Source organism: Chanodichthys erythropterus, chromosome 9 (genome assembly GCF_024489055.1).
Source record: "Chanodichthys erythropterus isolate Z2021 chromosome 9, ASM2448905v1, whole genome shotgun sequence".
In the NCBI taxonomy this organism is placed as follows: domain Eukaryota; kingdom Metazoa; phylum Chordata; class Actinopteri; order Cypriniformes; family Xenocyprididae; genus Chanodichthys; species Chanodichthys erythropterus.
The window spans coordinates 33,063,857-33,089,606 of NC_090229.1; the positions used below are offsets into that span (position 1 = coordinate 33,063,857).

At 34.6% G+C, this 25,750-nt stretch overlaps 1 protein-coding gene across 3 annotated transcripts in view; it reads right to left on the reverse strand.

Moving 5' to 3' along the window:
- Positions 1-1,372: 1,372 nt before the first annotated feature.
- Positions 1,373-25,750, reverse strand: part of mfn2 (mitofusin 2) — a 35,119-nt gene continuing 10,741 nt past the window's right edge. For all 3 annotated transcript variants that reach the window (XM_067395369.1, XM_067395368.1, XM_067395366.1), the window contains 16 exons: positions 24,524-24,659; positions 23,443-23,605; positions 15,528-15,652; positions 15,097-15,205; positions 14,738-14,845; positions 14,330-14,483; positions 13,576-13,643; positions 13,369-13,490; positions 11,859-11,985; positions 10,985-11,089; positions 10,521-10,623; positions 10,214-10,434; positions 9,309-9,464; positions 6,508-6,704; positions 5,843-5,977; positions 1,373-2,817 (listed from right to left, as the gene is read on the reverse strand). In XM_067395369.1, coding sequence (XP_067251470.1) covers positions 2,748-2,817; positions 5,843-5,977; positions 6,508-6,704; positions 9,309-9,464; positions 10,214-10,434; positions 10,521-10,623; positions 10,985-11,089; positions 11,859-11,985; positions 13,369-13,490; positions 13,576-13,643; positions 14,330-14,483; positions 14,738-14,845; positions 15,097-15,205; positions 15,528-15,652; positions 23,443-23,605; positions 24,524-24,659 — 2,099 coding nt within the window. In that variant the 3' untranslated portion in view covers positions 1,373-2,747. The remainder of the gene's footprint in view (positions 2,818-5,842; positions 5,978-6,507; positions 6,705-9,308; positions 9,465-10,213; positions 10,435-10,520; positions 10,624-10,984; positions 11,090-11,858; positions 11,986-13,368; positions 13,491-13,575; positions 13,644-14,329; positions 14,484-14,737; positions 14,846-15,096; positions 15,206-15,527; positions 15,653-23,442; positions 23,606-24,523; positions 24,660-25,750) is intronic.

Consider the following 25,750-nt stretch of genomic DNA (forward strand, 5'->3'; position numbering starts at 1 on the left):
AACGAGGAGTGAGGAGGCTTCTCGAGGAGTTATGAGCGAGGATACACAGGTGTATCCTTTGCGGAAGTCTTTCTTGTCAAGAAACCCGAAGCACGCATAAATTCTCCTCCCCCTTCATATCTGTCACAATAATTTAAATGTATGCTTTAATGCAGGAGTGTCAAACATAAGGCCCGTGGGCCGAATACGGCCCACAAAGGTGTCCAATCCGGCCCGCGGGATGATTTAATAATGATAATTATTACGATGATAATAAAAAAAAAAAAAAATAGAGATGCAGTAGTCCACTGGTCATAAATCCAAATGTTTTTATTTTGGTCAATCTTTATTCCGAGCTTGCAAACAAAGTGCTTTGTAATAATTTCCCAAAATTTTAATTTGTGTGGAAATATTTATGATGTCAGTGAAAAGGACATTAACACAGGCACACGCTGAATACGGACACAAATTAGAGAACAGATGTGCCAGCAGAGAAAATACTCTACCATGCACAAGCTCACTGTTCACGAAACATAGGAAGAATAATATAAATATTAAATTGGGTTGATATGAATGTATCTCTGAAGTAAACTCTCTTTTCAGACTGTTTTGGTGGCTTTTCCTCTTATTTCTGTATAAAGTAGTAGCCTATTTATAAACGCAGCGCTGCTGTTTATAGCTGTAACCATGGAAATGCTATATCACTGCTGTTCCATAAGCGCCACCTACTGTCAGAGAGTGAATTTGCATTTTCATTCAGTCCATCTGCTGATTTTGTTTTGTGCAGGTATCTTATGTAGCATAATTTCACAAAGCTAAAGTCAGACCAGGCTGTTTTTGCTGTTAATCTTAAAATTATACAATAATTTAAATGAAAAACAACTGCTCATACTCATGTGCATAACATCTTTGTTGGGATTGTGATAATTGTGAAAAAAATTGTGATGATTGTGAAAAAATGCTGTGTTTGCCTCTTATATCAAAAAGCTATACATATTTTTGGAACAAATAAACAAATAAATTTGCTTTTAAGAAAAATCGAAAAACCGCTGATTGGCTACAAGTGTGTTTCGGTGCAGTCTGATTCACAGTCAACAGCATTTCTCAGAAATCGCTTATTGCACCTTTAAAATAAAAAATAAAAATGTTGAAATTCCCTAATATTTTCAAATTTTCCAGGACTGTGGAAACCCTGACTGTTAATGGGCATATTAGCCATTCAGCAGAAACTCATAATGAAAAACTGTTGGATGTGTATTATTGCTCCAAGTAAACATGAACTACAAAAAAAGCCATTTATGTTTCTTTAAGAATTATTTTAAATGAAAAACCTACATTTACCACAGGCTTTACAGAGACAAATCAGTCTATTGTTAATTTTTCAACAGTGTCACTTTATTATTTCCTCTAACAGTAATAGTGAATGACAATAAATTACAACGGTCGGCATGCTCATCTATACATAACTGTTGACATTGCTCAGTGTACCATTCTCTTTCTAATAAACCTGCTGGAAATAAAGACGAAAAGCAGCAAAATATAAAGTGCACATCACAAGAGCTCTCCAGATCACTTTCTTTAACACTTGGCACACATCGTAATCCAAACTAAACAGGTTACCATACACTATACCATACATATGTGAGGATCTAACAGGTTAGTAATGAATCACACACATTTACAGTCAGATCTCACAGATTAGATTTCAGATGTGGATGTCAGAGTTGAAATAAATGTATGATGAGCTTGTAATTATGTTTAGCTTAACTGGTGTCCAGGTTTACATAAAGCTAGTTTTCCTTTTCAATTCATAAATATCATGTTATATTAATATTCATCCCATATTGCTACTAAACAAACGATTAGTAGCAAAATGGTGCAGTTATGGAAGAAAAAAACTGAAGAGGCACCAGAATATTGCTGATTTCATTAAGTCACATTATTCAAAAAAATACTATTTATTTATACCTTCTATTTTTTGCAGCCAGAGTTGCGGGTGTATATTCAAAAAATGATTCTTTTTTTTTTATTTAAATGTTGCCAAAAGTGTCAGCCAGATCATGACTTTGGGAACAGGGTGACAGAAATATAATTTATATTTGCTAATTCACGAGTAATTGTGGATGAAACTGACAGTACTCAGCTTTCATTTTCACTGAATTCCAACAGACTCCAGAAGAGAAGAGATCAACCTCCTTGCAGCGTCCCAGTGAGTCCGCCACATGCTAGCAAAAAAATCAGATCCCAGACTTTGCAAACAACTGTAATGGAGACACTGCATTACGCTTGCATAACGTTACATATGTCAAACATAGTAGAGTTGTGCCAAAGACCAAAGAAGAGAATCCCACATTAAGTTCATCGGCATACGGCACACTGTCAGACAAAATACAAGGCACGTGAGAGACATCTCACTTTTCACAACTTGCTGTGGCATGCTAAGAAAATGTATATGGGAATTTATATAACACAATCTACAAAGAGATCAAGAACTTTACACGACCTCTTATGTCAAGAATAAATAATTACCCTGTATTAAATACAAAAGAAACTGTGTACAAAAACAAAAGGAAGCTCTCTTCAAAGTGGCACATATAACTACTCTCAAAGGCAAAAAAAAAAAACATGAAATGACCAATATTTGGTATGCTCAAAAAAAAAAAGGTTGAAAGCATAGTTAAGTGTTAGATTATCTGCAGTAGATATTAAAAGTGCAGCAGTGGGAGATGAGCTGCTCTACACGCTCATAGTCGCTTCAGACAGAATCTCTATCGACCCTGCTGAAGGTACTGCTGGGTAAACATGTTTAACTCACTGTCCAGCCAACCAGCTTTATTCCTGTAGAAAAAAAAAAGTTAAGAAAAGTACAATTAATAAACATCACAAATAATTTTAATGATTTTAATGGTTTAGTTGGAATGGTTACTCTGAAAGAAAAAAAAAAAATAGCATTTCAAAAGTTTGGGGTTGGTATAAGATTTTTTAAAATGGTTTTGAAAGAAGTCTGGAGACTTCTAAGAACTACTATATACTTGCATAACAAAAATAATTTGGTTACATTTTATTTTAAGGTGTCCTTAATGTTACAGTGTAATTATACATTTAAGTACTGAGTGATATTAATTAACAATGTACTTATTACAGAGTTAGGATTAGGCTTGGTTTAGGGTTAGTTGCATGTAATTATGCATAATTTATAGTTATTACAATAGTAACTACATGTAATGTGTAACAAGGACACTAAAATAGTGTTACCAATAATTCTTATGTACAATGTATTTATTGTGTTCATATTGTATTGCAAAACACTTTTGCTGCTATTGAGGTGGGATACGGGTAAGGTCAGGGACAGGTATGGTGGTATTGGTAGGTGTAAGGGAAGGGTCAACAGTGTAATTATAGATGTAATTACATGCAGGTATTTTTAAAATATAAATACAATGTAAAATCATGTATGTATATAATAAGAGCGCTGTAACTAAAATGTTAGTACATAGTAGATAAAAGCCTCTTTTCTGCCATCAGGCCGAACAGTTTTAGCAGTGGCGTAAAGCCCCGAATGTTTTGTTATCGTATCTTTCTCACAGAGCTTACCAATTAATAATTACCTAATCGTGAAAAGTGCATATTACAGCATTATATTTATACTTTCTCCCATGAAAGGTTACTACTTACACCATGTCTGTTGAACGCAATGGCCAATCAGGCATTTAAACGAGTCGCTGCGCTGAAGATCTGTTTTGCGTAAGCAAAAGCAGCTAAACATTTAATATTTGACAACTGTATATAGAATTAGAAATAGTTTATAGAGATATAGAAATGTTCAATGACCGACAGTAATATCCAGGAAGTGATGCAAATTATTAACTTTTTTAAATAAAAAATATCACCGTTTTGAATTGAAAATATACTAATCATTTACATGATTAATGTTCATAACCGAACGTGATGACACAAGAAACATTTTGCGTTTTCAACATTTAGATAAAGAGTGAATGTGTGCAAAAAATGGTAACACTTCACAATAAGGTTTCATTAGTTAACATTAGTTAACTACTTTAGTTAACATGAATTAATGAACAACACTTCTAAAGCAAATATTAATCTAAATTAATGTGAATTTCAACATTTACTAATGCATTAAAATCAAAAGTTGTGTTTGTTAACATTAGTATGCACTGTGAATTAACATGAACTAACAATGAACGACAGTATTTTTTATTAAAGGGTTATTTCCCCCAAAAATGAAAATAATGGCATTACTCACTCTCATGTCGTTCCACACCCGTAAGACCTTCGTTCATCTTCAGAACACAAATTAAGATATTTTTGTTGAAATCTGATGACTCAGTGAGGCCTGCATAGGGAGCAATGACATTTCCTCTCTCAAGATCCATTAATGTACTAAAAACATATTTAAATCAGTTCATGTGAGTACAGTGGTACTCATATAGTGATGGCCGATTTTAATAACGTTCTGAAGCTTCCTGAAGCAGTGTTTTGAAATCGGCCATCACTAAATAAGTCGTTATTTAGTTTTTTTAGTGCACCAAAAATATTCTCATCAGTTTATAATATTAATATTGAACCACTGTACTCACATGAACTGATTTAAATAAGTTTTTAGTACATTAATGGATCTTGAGAGAGGAAATGTCATTGCTGGCTATGGAGGCCTCACTGAGTCATCAGATTTCAACAAAAATATCTTAATTTGTGTTCTGAAGATGAACGAAGGTCTTACGGGTGTGGAACGACATGAGGGTGAGTAATTAATGACATTTTAATTTTTGGGTGAACTAACCCTTTAACATTAACAAAGATGAATAAATTCTGTAACAAATGTTTTGTTCATGGTTAGTTCATGTTAGTTAATACATTAACTATTGTTCAACTAATGAACCTTATTGTAAAGTGTTACCAATAATATATTATTTGAAAATAGTTTCAATTGATTACGTCAAAAATACAGCAAGACCTTTCTTTTTCTTTACTCCCTTAAATCACTTTTATCCACTAACCCTAGAACTGCCTGTTTCCAAGAGCGGTAAGGAACGGTTCCAGTTATATTTCCACTTGAGCTTGGTTCGGCATGGCAGGGTTACAAACCGTTCTCAGCCTATAATTATCAGCATGGTTGGCTAACCCTCTGTAAAATCTAGTGTTAACAAGACAATGACTGACGCATTTGTATTACATTCCAAAGAGGTCCATTATCATCCTGATTTTGGGTTTGGCCCGATGGTGGAAAAGAGGCTAAAGACACTTAAGTGCATTTGATGTGTATATATATATATATATATATATATATATATATATATATATATATATATATATATATATATATATATATATATATATATATATATAAAAATACAGTAAAAATAGCAATACTATGAAATAAAATTACAATTTAAAATAACGCTTTTCAATAAGGTTCATTAGTTAACATTAGTTAACATGAACTAATAATGAACTGCACTTCTACAGCATTTATTAATCTTTGTTAATGTTAATTTCAACATTTACTAATACATTATTAAAATCTTGTTAACATTAGTTAATGCACAGTGAACTAACATGAATAAGCAATGAACAACTGGATTTTAGTAAATACAATGTATTACAAATGTATTGCTCATGGTTAGTTTATGTTAGTTAATACATTAACTAAAGTTTAACTAATGAACCTTACTGTAAAGTGTTACCAAAATAACTTATTTTAATATATTTTACCCCAGATTTTTCAACTGTAAATGTATATATGTTGTCACAGTGTATAAATTACACAACATATAAATTAAGTCGACTGCTAAACAGCAAATGCGCAATCAAAACAGTCAATGATGTCACAGACTCTCACCTGAGCAGTTTGGCTTTACTCTGCAGGGAGTCTAACTGTTCGATCTTGCTGTTCAAATCCCGAATCTCATCCTCCAGCTGCTGTCGGGTCACGTCCACCTGCTGACACAGCTGAGAGAAGGTGCTGGCCAGCTCCCTGTGTCAAACAAGATTTTGTTCATAAGAAAGCAGTCTGGATTCAACAACGCTGGAAAAACACATTTCTGTGAACACAACTACAGAAAGCAATCTCTTAAAATAAGTACTTCATAAATTGTTCATATGTTTATTTTCTCCACCAGAGGGCAGTAGTGAATAGGTGTTCAGGTCACTGAAATCTGTACTTACTGTATATGCCAGTGCTTATATAATGTCTGAATAACACAACATTAGCACTGACATCAAGATTCAGATCAACTCTATTCAAACATCCTACACTCTAGTCTAGATTATACTAGACTAAGAGGCTTTGTATGATTTGAAAAAAACTTTCACACAGGATGTCAGACATCTATTTTACTACCTTACATGATGTTATTTGTTATCATTCTAGAGTCTGGGGTCAGAAATTAATACTTTTTATTCAGCATTAGTGCACTTCTGATACATGTGTATTATTAGATTCCATGTAGTATTTGACATGACACTACTTTGCTACAGCAAAGGTAGATTTAGACTCAGACTTACTGTTGAACCTGATGGCTGCAGTTAGACCCCGTGTAGCTGACGATGAGCTGTAGTTTCTCGCTGGCGTAGTCCACAAACTGTCTTTTAAACGTTCTTTCTTTGGCCCTGGTGGTCCATGTGAGTCTCTCGTACACGTACAGCAGTCCATAGAGACCCACAGACAGAGCAATGAGCCTCCAGCCCACTGCTTTCCAGATCTGAGACACAGAGAAAGACAATCACTTATCCATTTGAAAGGAAAATATTCCAGTTATAATGACTCAAGTTATTAGACAAGAAAAGTGAGTAAATAATGACAAAATATCTATTTGCAGGTTAACTATATACACTGCCATTCGAAAGATTTAAGATTGTTTTCATTTAAGAAGTCCCTTATCCTCTCTACAGCTTCATTTGTTGAATTAAAAACACAGAAAAAACTAATATATTTTTGTAAAAAAAAATTCAAAACACTGCTTGGTAAAGATTCGAAGCTTTACGAATCTTTTGTTTCAAATCAGTGATTTGGAGCATGTATCAAACTGCCAAAGTCACACCCCCCAGTGGTGAACCATTGAAATTTCGAAACACTTGCAGTGTGACATAACGAAACCTTGTTTACTGAAATCACGTGACTTTGGCAGTTTGATACACGCTCCGAACCACTGATTCGAAATAAAAGATTCGTAAAGCTTCATGAAGCAGTGTTTTGAAATTGCCCATCACTAGATATTGTTGAAAAGTCGTTATTTTGTTTTTTGGAGAACAAAAAATATTCTCGTCGCTTCATAACATTGAGGTTGAACCACTGTAGTCACATTAACTGTTTTAAATATGTTTTTATTAGCTTTCTGGGCATTGAAAGTGTTAATTATCTTGTTTTAATATCAGTGTTAATTTTGACAACAAATTTTTATTTAGCTTTATACATAGTCTTTTGACTAAAATGCCATTTAGTTTTAGTCATATTTTAGTCATCGGAAATTGTTTTAGTTTTAGTCTAGTTTTAGTCGACTAAATATCATAAGATTTTAGTCGACTAAATCTACAGTAGATTTAGTCGACTAAAATCTAATTTAGTTAAATTGTAATGCATAAAGCATTTCTCTAACAATACACAGATCCTATACACTGATATAGGTACATCTGATATTCCCCAAACTGTTTATGTTCACCCAACTGTACTTTGCTCGCCAAAGCAGATGGTTTTTGACTTTTCAAGTGCAAAAAGACACGAAAGAGCAAAATTCAGCATATTTCAGGGATTGACACACTTATCATTGAGGTACTATAGTTTTTGTTTAAAATTTAATTAGATTTGATTTTTAGTTTTAGATTTTTAATTTTTTTTGTGTTTATGTCTTTTAGTTTGCGCTTTTAAATGTCTAAGTTTTTATTTCTGTTATTGTAATACCTCAGGTTAAGGTAAAGCTTAGAATCTAGATTAAATAAAATAAGTTTACATTTTTATATATATATATATATATATATATATATATATATATATATATATATATTAGTTTATTTCAAATAATGAAGATCTCTTTGGTTTTAAGTTTAGCTAACTATAATAACCCTTATACTTGTAAAATATATTGAATAATATGTCAAATAATGTTCTTAGTCTTTCCTTAGATACAGTAGTTTACTATGAATTAAATAGAAATTAAATTAAATACAGTTTATTGTGTAAACAAAATAACAATAATGACCAGGAAAAAAAATAATAATTATAAACCATCCCGAAATACACCAAAATAGACTCTTATTCTGAAATGTCTGCAGCCTGCGTTGTAGCCTATTGTAGTAGCAGGCTACTAATGAGGGAGATAAATATGCATTCTTAAAACCTACAACACATTACCATATAAACATAGTGTAGTAAACATTGTCGTACTACATCAATATTAGTTTATAAGCAGTCTCTTGGTATAAATGTGTGCTATTCATTAATTACTAAGCAGTCTGAAGTGCTGCTGCGAGAGCCTGTAGAGCGCGCAACAGCGCCGCATTTCCCGCGGTTAGATTAGCGCGTTACACTTCAAATGTGCGCATCTTCCACACAGGACAGCGTTCCTGACTGGATATCTTCCCAAATCGTCCCTCTCTCTTGAAAAAATGTCGTTGACGAAAATTATGATAAATTATTCTTCAACGAAATTAACACTGGCTGTCAAGAGCCATTGGATTTTATCAAAAATATTGTAGTTTGTGTTCCAAAGATGAACAAAGGTCTGATGGGTGTGTAACGACATGAAGGTGAGAAATTAATGACAGAATTTTCATTTTTGAGTGAACTAACCATTTAAACATAAAAATAACGAAAGGAAACATTTATTTGCTAAAAAAATTAAGCCAACTAATATAATTCAAATTCTTTTGGTTTCTCTAATTATTATATTTAAATTCCTTAAATTATATAACTATTTATTTAAATCATTATATTCAAATATTACATCTAAATTAAATTTAAAAATTACAAGTACAATGAAAATACAGGTATCGGTACTGTATCGGGAGTGCCAAAAATGACAGTATCAGAATCGATACCCGTTCTGGAAAAAGTATTGGTATCGGTGCATCCCTAATACATTACATTTATAAATAAATTGAAATAGGAAACAGTTATTTTAAATTGTAATATTATTTCACAATATTACTGTTTTTACTGTATTCATCAAATAAATGCAGCGTAGTGAATATTAGAGACTTCTTTTAACAACATAAAAAAATCTTTCCTACCCCAAACTTTTGAAAGGTAGTGTATATATTGTAGGAACACATGCATTTTGGTGTGTTAGAGATATGTGGTACATTCTTACCACTCCTCCAACAACTATAATGCCCATTGATGTCCGAGAGGTGAGTGATGCCAATCCTGTCACCATAGAAACCATAAGCTCTTCCTGGGTCATGGACCCTTGAGGGTAAGGTGGCATACTAGTGCTGACCGGAGTGATGGCCAGGGGCCTGGGAACCTGTCAACACAGCACACATGCTTTATCAATCAGAACCCAACACAGGACGTAGCGCACTGTAATTTCTGCAATGTGGAAAATGCACAGAATCACAAACTACAGTCATAAAAATTGAATTTACAGTATAATGCAGAATTTCACGGAATTTGGAAAATTTTGGATGAATAAATCAAAGCTAGGGCTGGATACTTAATCAAATTGTGATTAAATGTAAAAGCATAATAAGACTGCTATTTAAATATGAAGTCTCGGAGTGAATAAGTGGTGCATTTTCATCTAATACACACATATTCAAGCACGTGTGAAGCTCGTAGTGTTTTCAGTGTCTGTCATCTCACTATATGAGGAGATAAACACATGAACTTCATCTCTAAAGCTGCTCTGAAAGCATTTCAATACACAAGTATTTCACCATTCATTTGATAAATAACTTGAAAAAAACTGAATTAAACCATTACAACAAAATCAAGAAAAAATTAAACTGAATGAGACAGAATTTGGGAAAAAAATTAAACGGATTTCATAAGGTCCTAAAAATTTAATTTTAGTTAAATTTTTAATACATTGTTGTTAAATTGTATCAAAATTTCAATTAATTTGACTGTTAACTGACTAATAGATCACTAAAATTTAATGTAACCATTAAACTCTTATCAAGAATAAAGAAAAAGAAAAAAGGGCCACAAGGATGCTTCAGAAAAAAACAAACAAAACAAAACCAAAGACCACACAAAATGAACACGTGCTACCTGGTCATTGTAGCCCATGAGGGCGCGGCGTGTGTTTTTGGGACCCAGGAAGCGGTTGACCAGCATGGTCCATCCCAGGGAGAAATGAAAGCTGATGTCTTCCTGGAAGTCGCTGCAGAGTTTGTCACAGTTGAGGTCGTAGCTGAGGGCGAAGCACTGTCTGGGCACAATCTTATCCACCTGCTCTCGAATGCCGATGGGCAGCAGGGGCTTCAGACCCTCTGGAACGATCACAAGTGTTTCATTAACCTGCTGCTGTTACTGGTATGAGCTGTTTGAAAGCTCACTGAATAAGAGAGATACTGACCTATCATTTCAGTCTGTGTGGATTGCAGCGCTGCAGTTATTGCACTGGAGCATCTGTCTGACATATTCCTGCCAAGACCGTCCTCTATGTGCCTGTGGAGCTCCTAAAATCAAACATTCCAGCAAAACATGACAAAAAAAAAAATGCATCACCTTTTAAAATTAGAGCTACAAAAGATAAATACATTAACTACAAATAAAAAAATAAAAAAATCATGAAATTAATCACTAACTGCTTTTATCAGTATAAAACCCTATGTAAAAGTGAAAGTTAACAAGGACAAGGACAAGGTTCTTGTCCCACAGATAAGATCACATGACATTTTTGGTAAGGCTGGGGAATTTCCATGCGGAGTTAGATGTTGACACTAAACATTAAACAATAGTGGATAAAGGAGTGTACAAATAAAAAGGAGAAAGACATGTGTGGGCAATTGGAGGAAGTCCAATTCAAGTCAAACTCACATTCTTGTATACTTTGAGCACCACTTGTGAAGGATGAAAGTCCATGTGGAAGTCATCCACTAGTACAGCCAGTCTCCGGATCTCCTCTGCCATAGCATTAGATACCTACAAATCCAGATGAGCACGTCAAAAGCTGGAAACGACCTTGCAAATGCCAGTTTTATTATGCTTGAAACTTGTATATAAACAGGTTTTCCAGAATGCCCATGACCAAAAAGTAATGCCTTGAAAGTGACATTATGTTTACATTTAAAACTTTAAAAGATTAAATGAAACATATAAAACTAAAAATAAAAGACCTAACAAAAAATATAAGACTTGTGAACAGTTTTAAAAGTATCATCAGCATTTCCAAGTTCAAAAGGCAACTGCAATCCCTAAACTCATAAACAAAAATACATTTCTACGAACAACTTTAATATGGCACATTCAACACATCACCCCATCATCATAGTGCATTAGACTCAGAGGATTTGTATGATGTGCCAAAAAAGACAAGTCTCACATTAAATATGTTTACATGAAGTTTAAATGATTGATTTCAGCCAAACTAAAGCAAACATTTTTCTTTTAAAAATGTCACGGAACCGATTTAGTCCAACTGAAATCACTGATTTTTGAAATCTGATTTTTGTAAAGTCGTACTAAAGTCCAAAATACAATTTTTATGTGTACACTATGTGCGTATGTGTACAGTGCGCTTGATATAAATGTTAACATCAGTATTGTAAGCGCAAACTGTATATACAGCCCAATATTTCTAACTTTAAATATTTTGTATGCTCAGCTCCGAAAGGCAAAGCAGAAACTTTAACTACTTATTAACACTTCTGAAAAAGACAGAAAAACAAGTGAGTCATAAATAAAGCATCACCTGTTTCTCCACCTCCTCTGTGATCTTTTTGATTTTGCTCTTGCAGTCCAGAGTGAGCAAATCCAGCTGTTTATCGATGAACTCCAGCCTGTCCTCCCTCTCCTCCTTCATCTCTAAACAATGAATCCTGAACAAGAACACAAAAAAAAATCATTATACTAAGTATTAATTTCAGTCTATGCATAGTAAACTATCATCCAAATATAACAAACCAAATTCTTTTCGATAATATATATATATTTTTCCATATTGAGTAGCCCTGCACAGTCTGAAAGCTCAATGGATTAAAATATATGGACTAATGGACGAAAATATTCTATATATTTATGAAAAGTTTTTTTCTTATTTGATGATGATAAACAATGAATATATATATATATATATATATATATATATATATATATATATATATATATATATATATATATATATATATATATATGCAATTAGCTTTTCACTTCATATTAATTTAACTAAATGTTTACAAATACAGCTGGATGATAAAATTATATTTTAAAAATATATATTTTCTATTAGAGGACCATTTCAACCATTGTTGCTAATAGTTAAAAAAAAAAATAAAATTATACTTTATTTAATCAAAAATGACAGTAAATATACTTGAATGTTACAAAACATTCATATTTCATATAAATCATATTCTTCCAACTTTCTGCCCATCAAAGAATCCTGAAACAGATGCTTTATCATGGTTTCCACACTTTATTAAGCAGCACAAGCATTTTGAACTGTGATAATAAAATGAACCAAATCAACATATTAGAATGATTTATGAAAGATCATTTGACACTAAAGACTAGTAATGATGCTGAAAATTGAGGATTTTTTAAAAATATGCTAAAATGGAAAATTATTTTAAAATGTAATATTATTTCACAATATTACTGTAATTAACTGTATTTTCATAAAACAAATGCAGCCTTGGTGAACAAGAATCGTCTTTCAAAAACATAAATCTTACCAATCTCAAACATTTGAACAGTAGTGTTTTTAATACAATTTTTTTTTTACTTTATTTGTACACACTATGCACAAATACATCAATTTATTGTCAAAAACAACTATTTACCTGCAAGCATCAGTTTTGTTTGTTTAAACCAATGTATTCAGTTGATTTGAAAAAAATATATCTTAAATTACTCTGAGAAATTAATTCACTTTGTTGAATTTTATATTAAAGATGCTATCAAAATATATTCCTCTTAAGAATCTAATCTTTGAATTGTGAGACAAGGGAGGACCACAAAACCAGTGTAAATGTGATGTCTTTAAGACATTGCAAGATCAAGTAAAAAGCTCATAAAAACCACTGCAAAATTACAATTTTGATTAAAAAGTAGAAGTAAGTTGTGGATATTATCACTTCAAAATTTTACTCCCTCAGACTGTAACAGCACAATCAAGCACTAAGCTCATTTCAATGTCAGCAGTGGATCAGTGTTTAGTGTGATGGATTACTGCTAAGAAAAGCAGGCGTCTTTGCGCTCACCTCTGCTCTTGAGCTGCAATGTGCACAGAGTCCATGATCAGACGCAGAGCTTCAGAAATCTGCTTGGCTCTCATTGTGTGCTGCTCGAACTTAGTCTTCACTGCTGACTGGGAGATGCACTCCTGTAAGCATATACGTATGTGACAGTCAGACAAACATACAGACACGTTTAAACTAATCAACACTCCCAAACCCAACAACACTCACCTCAAAACGTCTTTCAAAGTTCTGAAACTCAAACATTCTCGCTTGAAAACCTTCAGCCAGAGCACCACCTGAAAATCCAGCAAGAATGCTTTACAGGGGTCATATCATGGAAAACTAATAATAACATCAAATGAAGCATTAAAATAAATGGGGCTGCACAATTAATCGAAATAAAGCTTTTTACAATTATCAAATGCTGCGATTTAATTAAGACTTTAGGATTTGAATATTTAAAAAGGTGAAGAATTTAAGAAGACAAATATTAGTATATCTTTTAAAGTGTAAAAGTGTGAATGTACTGAGACCCCATCACAACTAAAAAGAGGTTTGAGTCCACTTTAATGTCCAGCTACAAAGTGAAATGTTTATCATATCACAGTTCATATTTATGACAAAATAAGACAATACTGTATTTTTTTTTTTTTTGTGCAGACCTGTATATAAAGAATTTTTAAATGAAAACAATCAAAATAAAATGTTTACCAAAAAATACTTTACATCTATAGCAGGGGTGTCCAAACTCGGTCCTGCAGGGCCACTGTCCAGCAAAGTTTAGCTCCAACTTACCACAACACACCTGCCTGAAAGTTTCCTGTATGCCTAAAAACCTTGATTAGCTGTTTCAGGTGTGTTTATTTGGGGTTGGAGATAAACTCAACAGGACAGTGGCCCTCTAGGAGCAGGATTGGACACCCCTGATCTATAGGGTTTGGCTGACAAAAACGTTTGGGAACCCCTGCTGTAACAAATCTACCTGCTTCAGGCATTCCCTGGGCTTTCTGGACACGTGCCTGAAGAGCTTCTTTAGCAGAGACGAAGAAGATCCGATCACCGGCCTGAGCTCGGTCCACCACCCGCAGCTCATCCACTAAAAAACTACTGCAGCGGTCCATGTGCTGCCGTCTCACCTGACAAACACACAAGTTTCATTTTAAGAGTGCAAAAACACCAGGTATCATTCATCTTGGTTTAAAAAAAATCTACTACAAGGTCCAATTTGTTTGCTTGATTTAATTTGTAAAACAAGTTTCACCTTGTGCCTCATTTTGTAAAAAAAACAATAATCATGCTTACAGTATTAGGTAAAACAATCAGGGATGCTAACGGTTTAAACCGCATCTCAGGTTTAACAGACTCAGAAAATGTGTCACGTAAGTCAAACCTCTTCCATGTACTCAGGCTCGCTGGCTGAGGCGTCCCAGCGGTTGTTCAGGATGAAGATATTGGGGCTAGAGAGGCGCTCATTCACTTTGTGAAAGAATGATTTTTCCTATGAGAGGGCAGAGGGAGCCATATTTTAATGAGCTGACACCAGTGAGTGACTTAACCTCACAAGGACTGGAGAAAAATTGAAGTTAATCATGCCTGACAAGTCATTTTGCATTGCAATAAAGATTTATACACAAATCTTAACACATGAAATCAATGCAATTTATATAATGCCGTAATACATAGAAAATATTGTGTGCTTCCACATTTAATTAGCCTTTTTTTATGAACTGAAGTTCATATTAGACTCACTGTTTGCATTAAAGTGGACTCTGAATTGGCCACCAGCACAAAAACGTCAGCATCAAGGCAGAATTTGTCAATCCAGCTGTCCAACTCTGTTGTGACATCGATGCCAGGGCTTGAAAAGAAAGATTTGATAAGTTTCAGACTGACAGATATTACTAATGTGACTTCTTATGCACTAAATTGGTTATATAATGCAGTAGGCTTATAATGCCACTGCATTGGCATCCTTAAACATCATTTTAATATTTAAAACAGGATCCAGCAAAGCAGATATAATAAAAAATACATGCATACAAAGTTTAATATGTGCAGAAAATTACAGATCTTTAAATTAAAACAGGCAATGTATTGAATGCAATAAAGGACAATATTTATGGTAATAAATTATTTCCTAACAATATGTCAGTATATCTCACAGCCAACAATGTGTTTACCTGTCCACAAGTACCAGATCATCACGTAGCAATGCACACTTTGCTTTAGGCCACATGACACACACAAGACTGCCTGCATCCAAATCCTCATCTTGATGTAAGGCATGGGCCAACTGGTTCACCGTCTGCCAACACACACACGTACACACACACAGCGTTATCACGTAGGTTTATTTAGACTATTTTAAAATGAACTGAAATTTAAGAAGTCTTGTCATGGAAAACATGATTTTGCTCTTTTCAAATACACATGACATACTGTATAGAAGTCTCAAGCACAGGTAAACCAATCAAATCAGAGGTTACTGGGGATTGGCCAGAATGGTCATGTTGATCAACACCTGAGTGGTTGATTAGTAGGGTCGTCTACTTTAATAATTTTAGCACAGATTAATTTAAAGGTGTAGTAAGCAATTTCTGAGAAATGCTGCTGAAAGTGGATCAAACCGAGCAGTAGGAGTTGTCCACACATGATGGGGGAGGAGACAGAGTGAGCAAGAAAGACTGTAGAAAGAGAGACGGCTGAGAGACATTACAAAAGAGAAAAGGTCAGAGGAATATTACTGGAAAAAGAAGGGTTTTGATCAGGCAAAAGCTTTAGGACCTGCGTTAATATTAAGTAGAGAAGCTTTCCAGCCCTGGAGAGACCTAAATGAAAGGCTTGAAAACGGACACAGAGGTTGCGTCATTTCTGCTCCATACATGAGTAACATTGGTTTTGCTGTTTCACAGAACTAAGATATGCTGTTGTTGTTGTTAGCTATAGTAACAGGACAGATTTGAGTGTCATTGAGCTGCAGTGCTGCTGGCGACTAAAGTCTGATTTATACTTCTGCGTCGAGTGTTCGCCGTAGATATGGCGTAGGCTGTTTGTACCACACGTAGCCTACGACATAGCCTGACATGCACCTCTTCAAAAATGTAACAACGCGGACCGCAAGCGCTGTGATTGGTCTGCTAGAACCCCTCCCTCGGGTCAAAAAAAAAAACTGGCGTGAAGCAATCGGAGAAGAGCGAGGGTTTTCAACTTACATAGGAATGAAAAACGTTTCAGGGGACACATGCAGTCAAACTGCAACAAAAGTTGTTACCTATTTGCTGCTTCTATTTGTAAGCTTCTGACAACGTACATGACAAGCTGCTTCCTATTGGGCTTTTGCCTTGATCCTCAACATGACCGCGTACATGTTGTACTGCTTGTACAGTATGTTCATTTTTTGTTCTTCCTTGTTGTTTATCATCTTCACTTTAATTTTCACAAAGCACTATTTTACTTTGCTTCAGCTATGTTAAAGAGACATCCACTCTTGCATTGCATGTTTATGCATTTGGGGGCGGAGCAATGAAGAGAAGAGTGTGTTTTAGAGCTTTCAAATTAAAATTCGAATTTCGAATATTCGTTCAATTTAAAATAAATACCTACATTCAAATGTAAAAACGGTGCATTCCAATTTTTTCTGTGTGTCAGGCAGTCTTTTCAGTGGCACGCAAGATGTGGTGATGATGTAAGAGTTTTATTGTTTTTGTAAGCTTATCACTTTAACACACTAGATGCAGCGCTGCTACGTTGCTAGTTCAAAACACTGCAGAAATAGTGATGCTCAGTGCAGAGAAGATCTAGGTTATCAAAAGCATAACCAAGCCGTTTACACAACGCATTTTCTATGCTGCTTTTCCATTGTTTTCTATGTAAACATGCGCTAGACGGACATCTTTGTTGCACTTAAGTCTTGCACAAGAGCCGCAAAGTGATCGGCGCTTCAGCTCTTTGTATAAAACTATGTATAAATAAATGATGCTGTTTTGTTCATTACTCTTTATGCAATTAATGAAATTGTTAGGTTTATAAACAGTTTAAACAATTATAAACAGTTTTTTTTTTTTTTTTTTTTTTTTTTTGTTGTTATTTCACTGATTGTGCACCAGCTTGTGGCCTCAGGAGACAAACAAAAAGCTTTTTTTCTCCTAACTGACATTATGCCTTTTAAATTTGAATAGAATTCAAATATTAGAAATATTTCATATTTAGATTTTCAGCCATTTTGACAGATATCAACATTGTTTCTCAAAAATCACTTACTGCACCTTTAAAGGGAGAAACAATTCCCAAATAACTTAGAGCAGTGTTCCTCAACCAGGGGTCCATGGACCCCTAGTGGTCCTTGACAATGCCAGGGGGTCCTTATAAAATATCTGAATATGATTTTTTGTATATTTTGACATTTGACATGTTCCCATAAAAGAAGAAGATAATTTATGTATAATATAACTGATAATATGACTAAATATAGAACAAGTCAACTAATGTAGTAGTAAATTATACTTGATTAAATTTGGTTGTCACAAAGGCATTAATGATACCAATGAGCCAATTTTATTCTGGGTCCTGAATAGAGGATGTTGCCAAATATGACGGGGGTCCATTACTCAAAAAAGGTTGAGATTCACTGACTTAGAGCCACAACGTCTCAAGAGCTGTGCTTTAGTGTACTAACAGTCCTTTTGTGACATCTGGGATTTGTCTACAGTTCTAACTTGGTTATGAATACTTATATTCATGCAGAACAATGGTTACTAGCTAAATATAACCTACAGACAATGTGAACAGAGCGTCTGGATAATAGATGCTTTTTTGAGTGTGTGTGTGCGTGTGTGCACTCTACAGGATGTGAGACACATTCTCTTAATGCTTTTCGCAGTGTCTATTTCCGTCTGAAAGAGGCCATTTCTGTCCTGCCTGACTGCATGTACATATGATGATGACATAAACAAATGCACTCCATCCCAAGAGTGGGCCAAAGATCACACAGTTCCTCCTAGGAAGTCTTGTAGGTTTATTACTTCTGTTCTGATCCTTTACTCTCTGGTGTATGCTTCATATGAAATCACCTAAACATGTTAATCGCGGTGAGATCTAGAGCTCAAACGTTGTTGAAAAAATTACTGTTGATGAGAAAAAAAAAAAAAAAAAAAAAAAAAAATTTAAGAAGTCAAGGGAATTCGTTAGCCATGTTTAGTCACTAGATGTTCCCATCCAAAGTGGTGAATTAAACTTGGCAAATTGGAATACTGCATTAAACGTAAAGAATAATTAAAGAGCACACCTCATTATTTCAATAATTCAAAAAACAGGATCCAATTATTCCGCTTATACTACGGTTTTTGTAGATTTACCGTTGTTAGGCTGCAAGGACCTTTGCAATAAGTCAAATAAAGTGGCGATATGGAACTGTCATGCGGTCGACAGACCTGGAACTACTTCATAGCTTCGCATTTTCTGGAAAATAATCGCACACCTTAGAACATTGTCAACCAATCAAAATCAAGCACTCAACATCCCTGTGGAACAATTGTGAAAAAAGCACCATTTTCATCCCATGCGCAGATGAAGAAAATAATGCACAGATGAAACACAATAATGAACGCTGCCATGTTATCCTACGTTCAGAGGAGAGTGCCTGATGTTTGGGAATGCAATCGTGTGAGACAGTTCTGTGAGTCCAGCTGGTTAGTCCAGTTATCCAGCCACATGATCTGTTGAGGCAAAGTCACAGGAGTTTTGTTGCCAATGCAGGAATTAATTTGGTAAATGTGTTTCTATCATAGTTTATGTGCATGATCTGAAAAAAAAAAAAAAAAAAAAACACGTGCACATCTTGACACTTCCATCCAATGTTTTTTTTTTTTTTTTTTTTTGGCGATATCCTCAAATTCATACTAAAATATGTGGATGGAACTATAGCTATTGTTATATTTTATCTACTGTTGTGCAAATGTACAAGTCAACATGTTTCTTTTTTTCCCACTATAATCAACCTATATATTTCATTTATAGTATAATATTCATTTATAGTATCAATATTCATTTATAACCTATAATATTCATTTATTATAAGTCTCATTTCTAAATGTTTAAATGCAAGTATTAAAATAAATAAAACTTTTTCATAAGTATTTGTGTCTTTCTCCATTTCATGCCCACATCTGATAAACTGCAAAGAACAGTGGCATGCTCATTCCTAGCATTCCTCTACAGTAAACAATTTGCTTACTGTAGCGCACACATGTTTCCTCAGCCCTGTAATATATCAATGCAGAGGAAAGGTCATGAGACAAGTCCAAAATGACAAAAACGTGCTGCGACCTTGTGACAGCTGGGAGGAAAAAGCCCCTGACTCATGTGGGTGTAATTATAGACTGCAGCTCATGTACAGTCAGCCAAGATCTAGAGACATTCATTTAGCACAGGCAATTAGACAACACAACTTTTTGCCTTATTGCTCGTAACAGACCACATCTGCTCATTGTTTACCAATTTGATCACACTGTAGGATACAAAAATTAAAGCATGATATATATTCATGACAGTATCCGCATTGGCCAATAGTGGGGCATTTACAGGTCTAAATGAGGTATGTACATGCATAAAAGGAAGTAGTTTACAAAAAAGTTTTTTTTTTTTAATTATTTCATTATATTTATTTAAATGATTCTAAATAGTTATTTTTTTCACATTTAACTTTTTTCTTTGTTTTTTTTTTTCACAAACAAACAAACAAAACAGTTTGCAACTAGTTCTCTCTAAAACATAGCACTTTTAAGCCACATTTACACTGCAGGTCTTGATGCCCAATTCTGATTTGTTGATTAAAAGTGACCCATATCCGATATTTGCATTTACACTATACAACCCAATGTAGTTGCACTGACCCTGAAAAAGTAAAAACAGCATGATTTGCAATGGACACAGACGAAATTATAATACAAGCTTTTGCTTTCCGCACCATCTTTAAAAGGTCAGCAAAATATTGGTCTCTTAAGGCATAGAAAAAAAAAAAGAAAAAAAAGAGAAGAGAAGAGCCCTTGGGGCATTGAAAAGAGTCAGGTCATCGCAGTTTGTGTCCACTGAGTTGACGTCATTCACCATTGTCGCTTTTTCAATGATGTACAGCTCCCACTTACATGGCGGACGTAAATGCATGTATCCAATTCATACCAGATTTATTATGACATGAATGAGGACTGAAATTGATCTGAGAATATCGGAATCATGTTTTTTTTTCCCTACTTGCACGTTCATGGGTCATATCCAATCTGTACAACATGGGAGCAAAAAAAAAAAAAAAAAAAATGGAATTGGGTCACTTGAACCATGTAATGTAAATGCGGCCTTAGACAGTAGTTTTAGCACACCGTAATTTTAACTACGCTGTTATCTTATTTGTGAAACTAAGCATGTATCTTTATTTCGTAGGTATGTTTATTCTAGTTGAAAATGTTTACTTTTCTTATTTTGTATATTTATTATGTATACTGTGTGTATAGTATTGTTGTCACGATACCTTGTAAAACATCAATATTATTTACCATTTTCAATAACAGGGAAAAATTGCCACAAACATTAAAGGCACAAAATTTGAACGGTTAATTTACTTTTGACTATAGTCAAAGTATTTTCTTATCAACTGAAACTCTGATGTCTGAGATTAAAAACTGCACTCTAATACTTTTATAAATTGATTTATAAGGTTTTATGTTAATATTTTTCCAAATTTTGAACAAAAACTCCAGCGTTTAGAGCGACATTGAGTGGATTCTGACCTAAACACCTCTGATGGGCCACTGCATTCAAACACTCAACAGACATATCTGTAATTGGCTACAATGTTGAAAACAAAAACATTCAACGCTTCAAGAAAACGTTAAATAGAAACCATTGATGCTCTGGAGAGTTTGAAAGCAGCTGAACTCTGACACTGTCATACTAGTGAGAAGACAAAGGGGTGTAAAATTGGCTCACTTTCTTTAGAAATCTAAGCTAAACTTTCAAAATTATTGTGATATCCATGACATTCCCTGATTTTATAATTTCAGCAAAATGATTACGTTATTTACTAATATTTGGTGTATCAACTAGCCCTATTGGTAAGCTAACAACAACAGTCCAAGCATAAAAATAAGTAATGTGCACAAAAAAATGCATACTAAATATATACTTCGATTAGGGATGTCAATTTACACAAATTCCCATGAAATTAACAATCAATTAGTTGATTAATCGGTAGCCTTTATACTGCAATATGCATCTACTGCAGTGGCATATAGTCAACAGCATGACATGGTTTGCAAATGCTGCTCAAAACGCCACTAAATGAATGAGAAGTGTTTTTAATCTAAATAAAGGGCTAGTAGGATTGTAAAATGAGTTGATGTGATTGATCATTTAATTAAATTACTTATTTATTAAATCAAACATAATGACTGATAGAATGTGTCAACAACGCCACCTCAGATGCATGCTTATCAGAATGTGGATGTGCTCTTCCTGGAATTCACAACCATTTATTACAATACGGTTTTTATTAATGTTATGTAATATGACCGTCCCAATCGTAGTTATTATTAGTCATGCATTGCTGCTTGAGCTGCGCACGCTGAAGTGCTGAATGAACACCCGTAAACTGGTGCACTTTTCTAGCGCGTTATTTAACTCATAGAAATGCATCCTATATGAGCTTAATCAAATATATACAAAATAAACATAATATTACAGATTTTATCTGCACAAAATGACACAAATGTACGACTGAACTTGAAGTAATTTATGTGCTATTCAGAATGTGACTCATGTTGTGGACGAGCAGCACGCGCACTTCCTGAACCAACGCGATCAAACACAACTAAACCCAAATAATTCACAATGTTTTATTACAATATTGTTCTCTTTATAATGTTATATAATATGACAGTCCCAATCAAAGTTATTATTAGTCATGCATTGCTGTTTGAACAGCATGTGCTGAAGCTGATCACAGCACGCTTTACTACAGTGTTGATTCTTAACCAAATGCATCCAATATGAGATAAATCAGCTATAGATACGCCTACACAAATAAACACAATATTAGAACTTACATTTGCACAAAACAAAAGGCTACGAATGCTCACGCAAACTTATAGTCATGATGAAGATGTAACTTTAGCTGTAAAATGGTCCCAAACATAACTGTGGTGCATTCGCTTCGTTTTTCCTCGTGTCTGCTTTACATGTTTCGAGGTTGAGCAGCACGCACACGCATGAACCTGCTTAATCGATGATCAATAATACATTTAATAGATAAAACCTATCGACAATTAATCGATCGCCGATATAAAACAACTTTCTCTCACCTCATTCACCATCTTATTTTCTCAGCTATGTTTACATGCACCCAAAAATCCATTGGTTAGTTAAAGCCTTCATGTAAACACCCCAACCAATCGGATTGAAAAACGACAATTATACTCACAAATATAAAGTTTAGGGTTCATATATACATAACTTTCAGAATCTGAAATCAGAGTGGACTCATTCGGATTGAAAAAAATTTGTGCATATGAACATACAAACTGAGCTTGTTGTAACCCAACCTGGAATTGTCTTCTTCATGAAGGACACTTGATGCTCATTTACTTGACACTTGATTTATGACCAGCCTTTGAGCTAGAGGCACACCTATGATGCCTGAACATGCTGCCTTCATAGACACCTCACTAGCTTCTGGAACAGTGTGTAGTGTACACTGTAGGTTTACTCGGAATAAGTATACAGTTTCAGCTGAGCTTTGTCAATATTACATCACTACATGGCCACAATTTTGGACACAGTGTTCCTGAAACCTGTAAGAACACAAGTGTAGCTCTTCAGGGTGTCTTTGTACTTGTCAGATTGAAGAGATTACACACCCTTATTAAAACCTACAGTGAGCAAAGCTCATTTATGGTTGCTATAGAGAGATGCACTGTTATGCAAGAGATCAATTTCCATTCCCAGTCCCACTGCATGGGTCTTATCTGACTCAGCATGTCAGACACACCCAATGACAGCCTAAAAAGGAATGACTTTATGACAATTGAGAAGGTAGAGAGTTTTTACTTTAACACTCTTTCTTTCATCCGATCCTTCGGTGAGCAGGAAAGCCTCATTTCCATCTGTGCCTTCCACCCGTAGGAAGCAGTTGGTGGTGTGTCCAATTCCAGATGGCAGCACTTTGTCCCAGAGCATGGCATTAATGACAGAGCTCTTCCCATTACTGGTTCTGTAAATGCAAAAGGTGTGACTTAAACCCAAAGTAATTCAGTTTTCACATGAACACTTAAGATGACAGCATATTTCCTTTGTACACAATGCATTCTGTTATGGCTTGTGGACAGTCCATGATGTGTGATGTAATTTTAGTCATCAGCACAATCCGCTGATGTCTGTGTGCAGCCTGATTTTTGTGACCACGTGGACAACTGTGCATGCACAAGTGATTTGAGCACTCGAAAAACGAAAGACCACATGGCGAATGTGTCCATCTGCAAAAGGCTTAAAATGTATTTATTGCATCAATTCATAATTCCAGCACAGGGGAGAGAAAAAAGATATGTTTATCGGTATCAGCATCGACTATCACCCAAAATAAGTTGAAAGATATGGGCATATCGGATATCGGCAAAAATCCAATATCGTGCATCCCTATTACACACTCAACTGTGTGGTGGACGAAGCAGAATGTGGAAAATTAAGTATACCTGATACTTTCGTGTACAGCTGAACACGCAAAAATTCACAGTATTTTCCATTTGACAGTGTGTGTGAATGTAGGTGGTCAACACAAGTGCACCAGAAGTGTAAACTATGACTCTACAGAAGTTGACCAATAAAAATGTCTTTGTGTAGTTTACACTAGAGCTGCATTGACTCCCACACACAAGTGTTCATCAATATGGACAGCTATTATTGACAACAATGGACTGGGGTTAGTGTTGCCACCTTCTCACAAACTAATTGGTAAAAAAAAATTCAAGGTGCATATGCAAGGTGTATTGAAAATCTGGCACAAAATGTTCAAGTGCCCTGTAAGCATTTGCATAAAAAAAAATCAAGTATACATTAAGCTTTAGTGCTACTCTGAGCATGACAAAACAAATTGAGAGTTCATGCTGTGAGGGGCAATATATATGCACTGTACCTGCCAAAGAAGACCACCTTCATGTGTCTCCGGGACAAGACTTCCCCAATCCCTGCCACTTTGGACAGGTATCCCCGAACCTCTGCCACCTGCTCCTCTGTGGTAACAGGATCCAGTTCTTCATTGCTGTAGGTTTCTGTCAGAGAAAGAGACCAGTTCAGCTACACTTGATATTTTAATACTTCACCAACAACATTTAGAACTTTAGACTTAAAGGGTTAGTTCAACCAAAAATGAAATTTCTGTCATTTATTACTCACCCTCATATTGTTACACACCTGTAAGACCTTTGTTCATCTTTGGAAAACAAATTAAGCTATTTTTGATGAAATCCTAGGTGTTCGAACCACACATAGGCAGCGACGTCACTGCACTTTTCAAGGCCCAGGAAGGTACTAAAGACACTGCAGAAATAGTCAACATAACTGTAGTGGTTCAATCATAATGTTTTGTATGAGAATACTTTTTGTGCACAAAAACAAAACAAAAATAACGACTATATTCAACTATTTCTTCTCTTCATGTCAGTCTACTAGGTGTTCACATGGTATGCACAGTGCAGCATGTCCAGGTTATACGTCAGAATGACTATTTAACGATATATTTACTACCTTTCAGGGCCTTGATATTTGTTATGACGTTGCTGTGTGAGATTAGAAAGCTCTCGGATTTCATCAAAATATCTTAATTTGTTTTCCAAAGATGAACGAAGGTCTTACGGGTGTGGAATGACATGAGGGTGAATACTTAATGGCAGAAATCTCATTTTTGGGTGAACTAACCCTTTAACAGTCAAGGGTCATGAGGTCATGTCGCTGTTGTTTACCACTTAGCACATACCATATTCTTAAGACAAAACTTTCCTGAAAAGAATGTCCTTAAAATCTTTGTTAATAAGTTCTTACAGTTAGGATAACCTCCAACTTGTCTTAAATCCTCAAAAGTAAGACATTTAATGAATTTAATGGGTTCTTTTAAATATTAAGCATTACTGTCTAACATTACTTACATTAAGCACATCCCTAGTAATAGTAATATATATTATACGTGCATGAGTATTCTGAAATGACACCATTGATAGATGTTTTTGCTAGCTGAATTCAAAAATTCAGTAAGAACTCTACAAAATAAGAAAAAAAATTTGCCTGAAAATGCCAAAATCTGTCATTTTCTTCTTAAGAAAAACAAATAAAACTGTTCATAAGAAAATATCTGAGAACTTTCTAA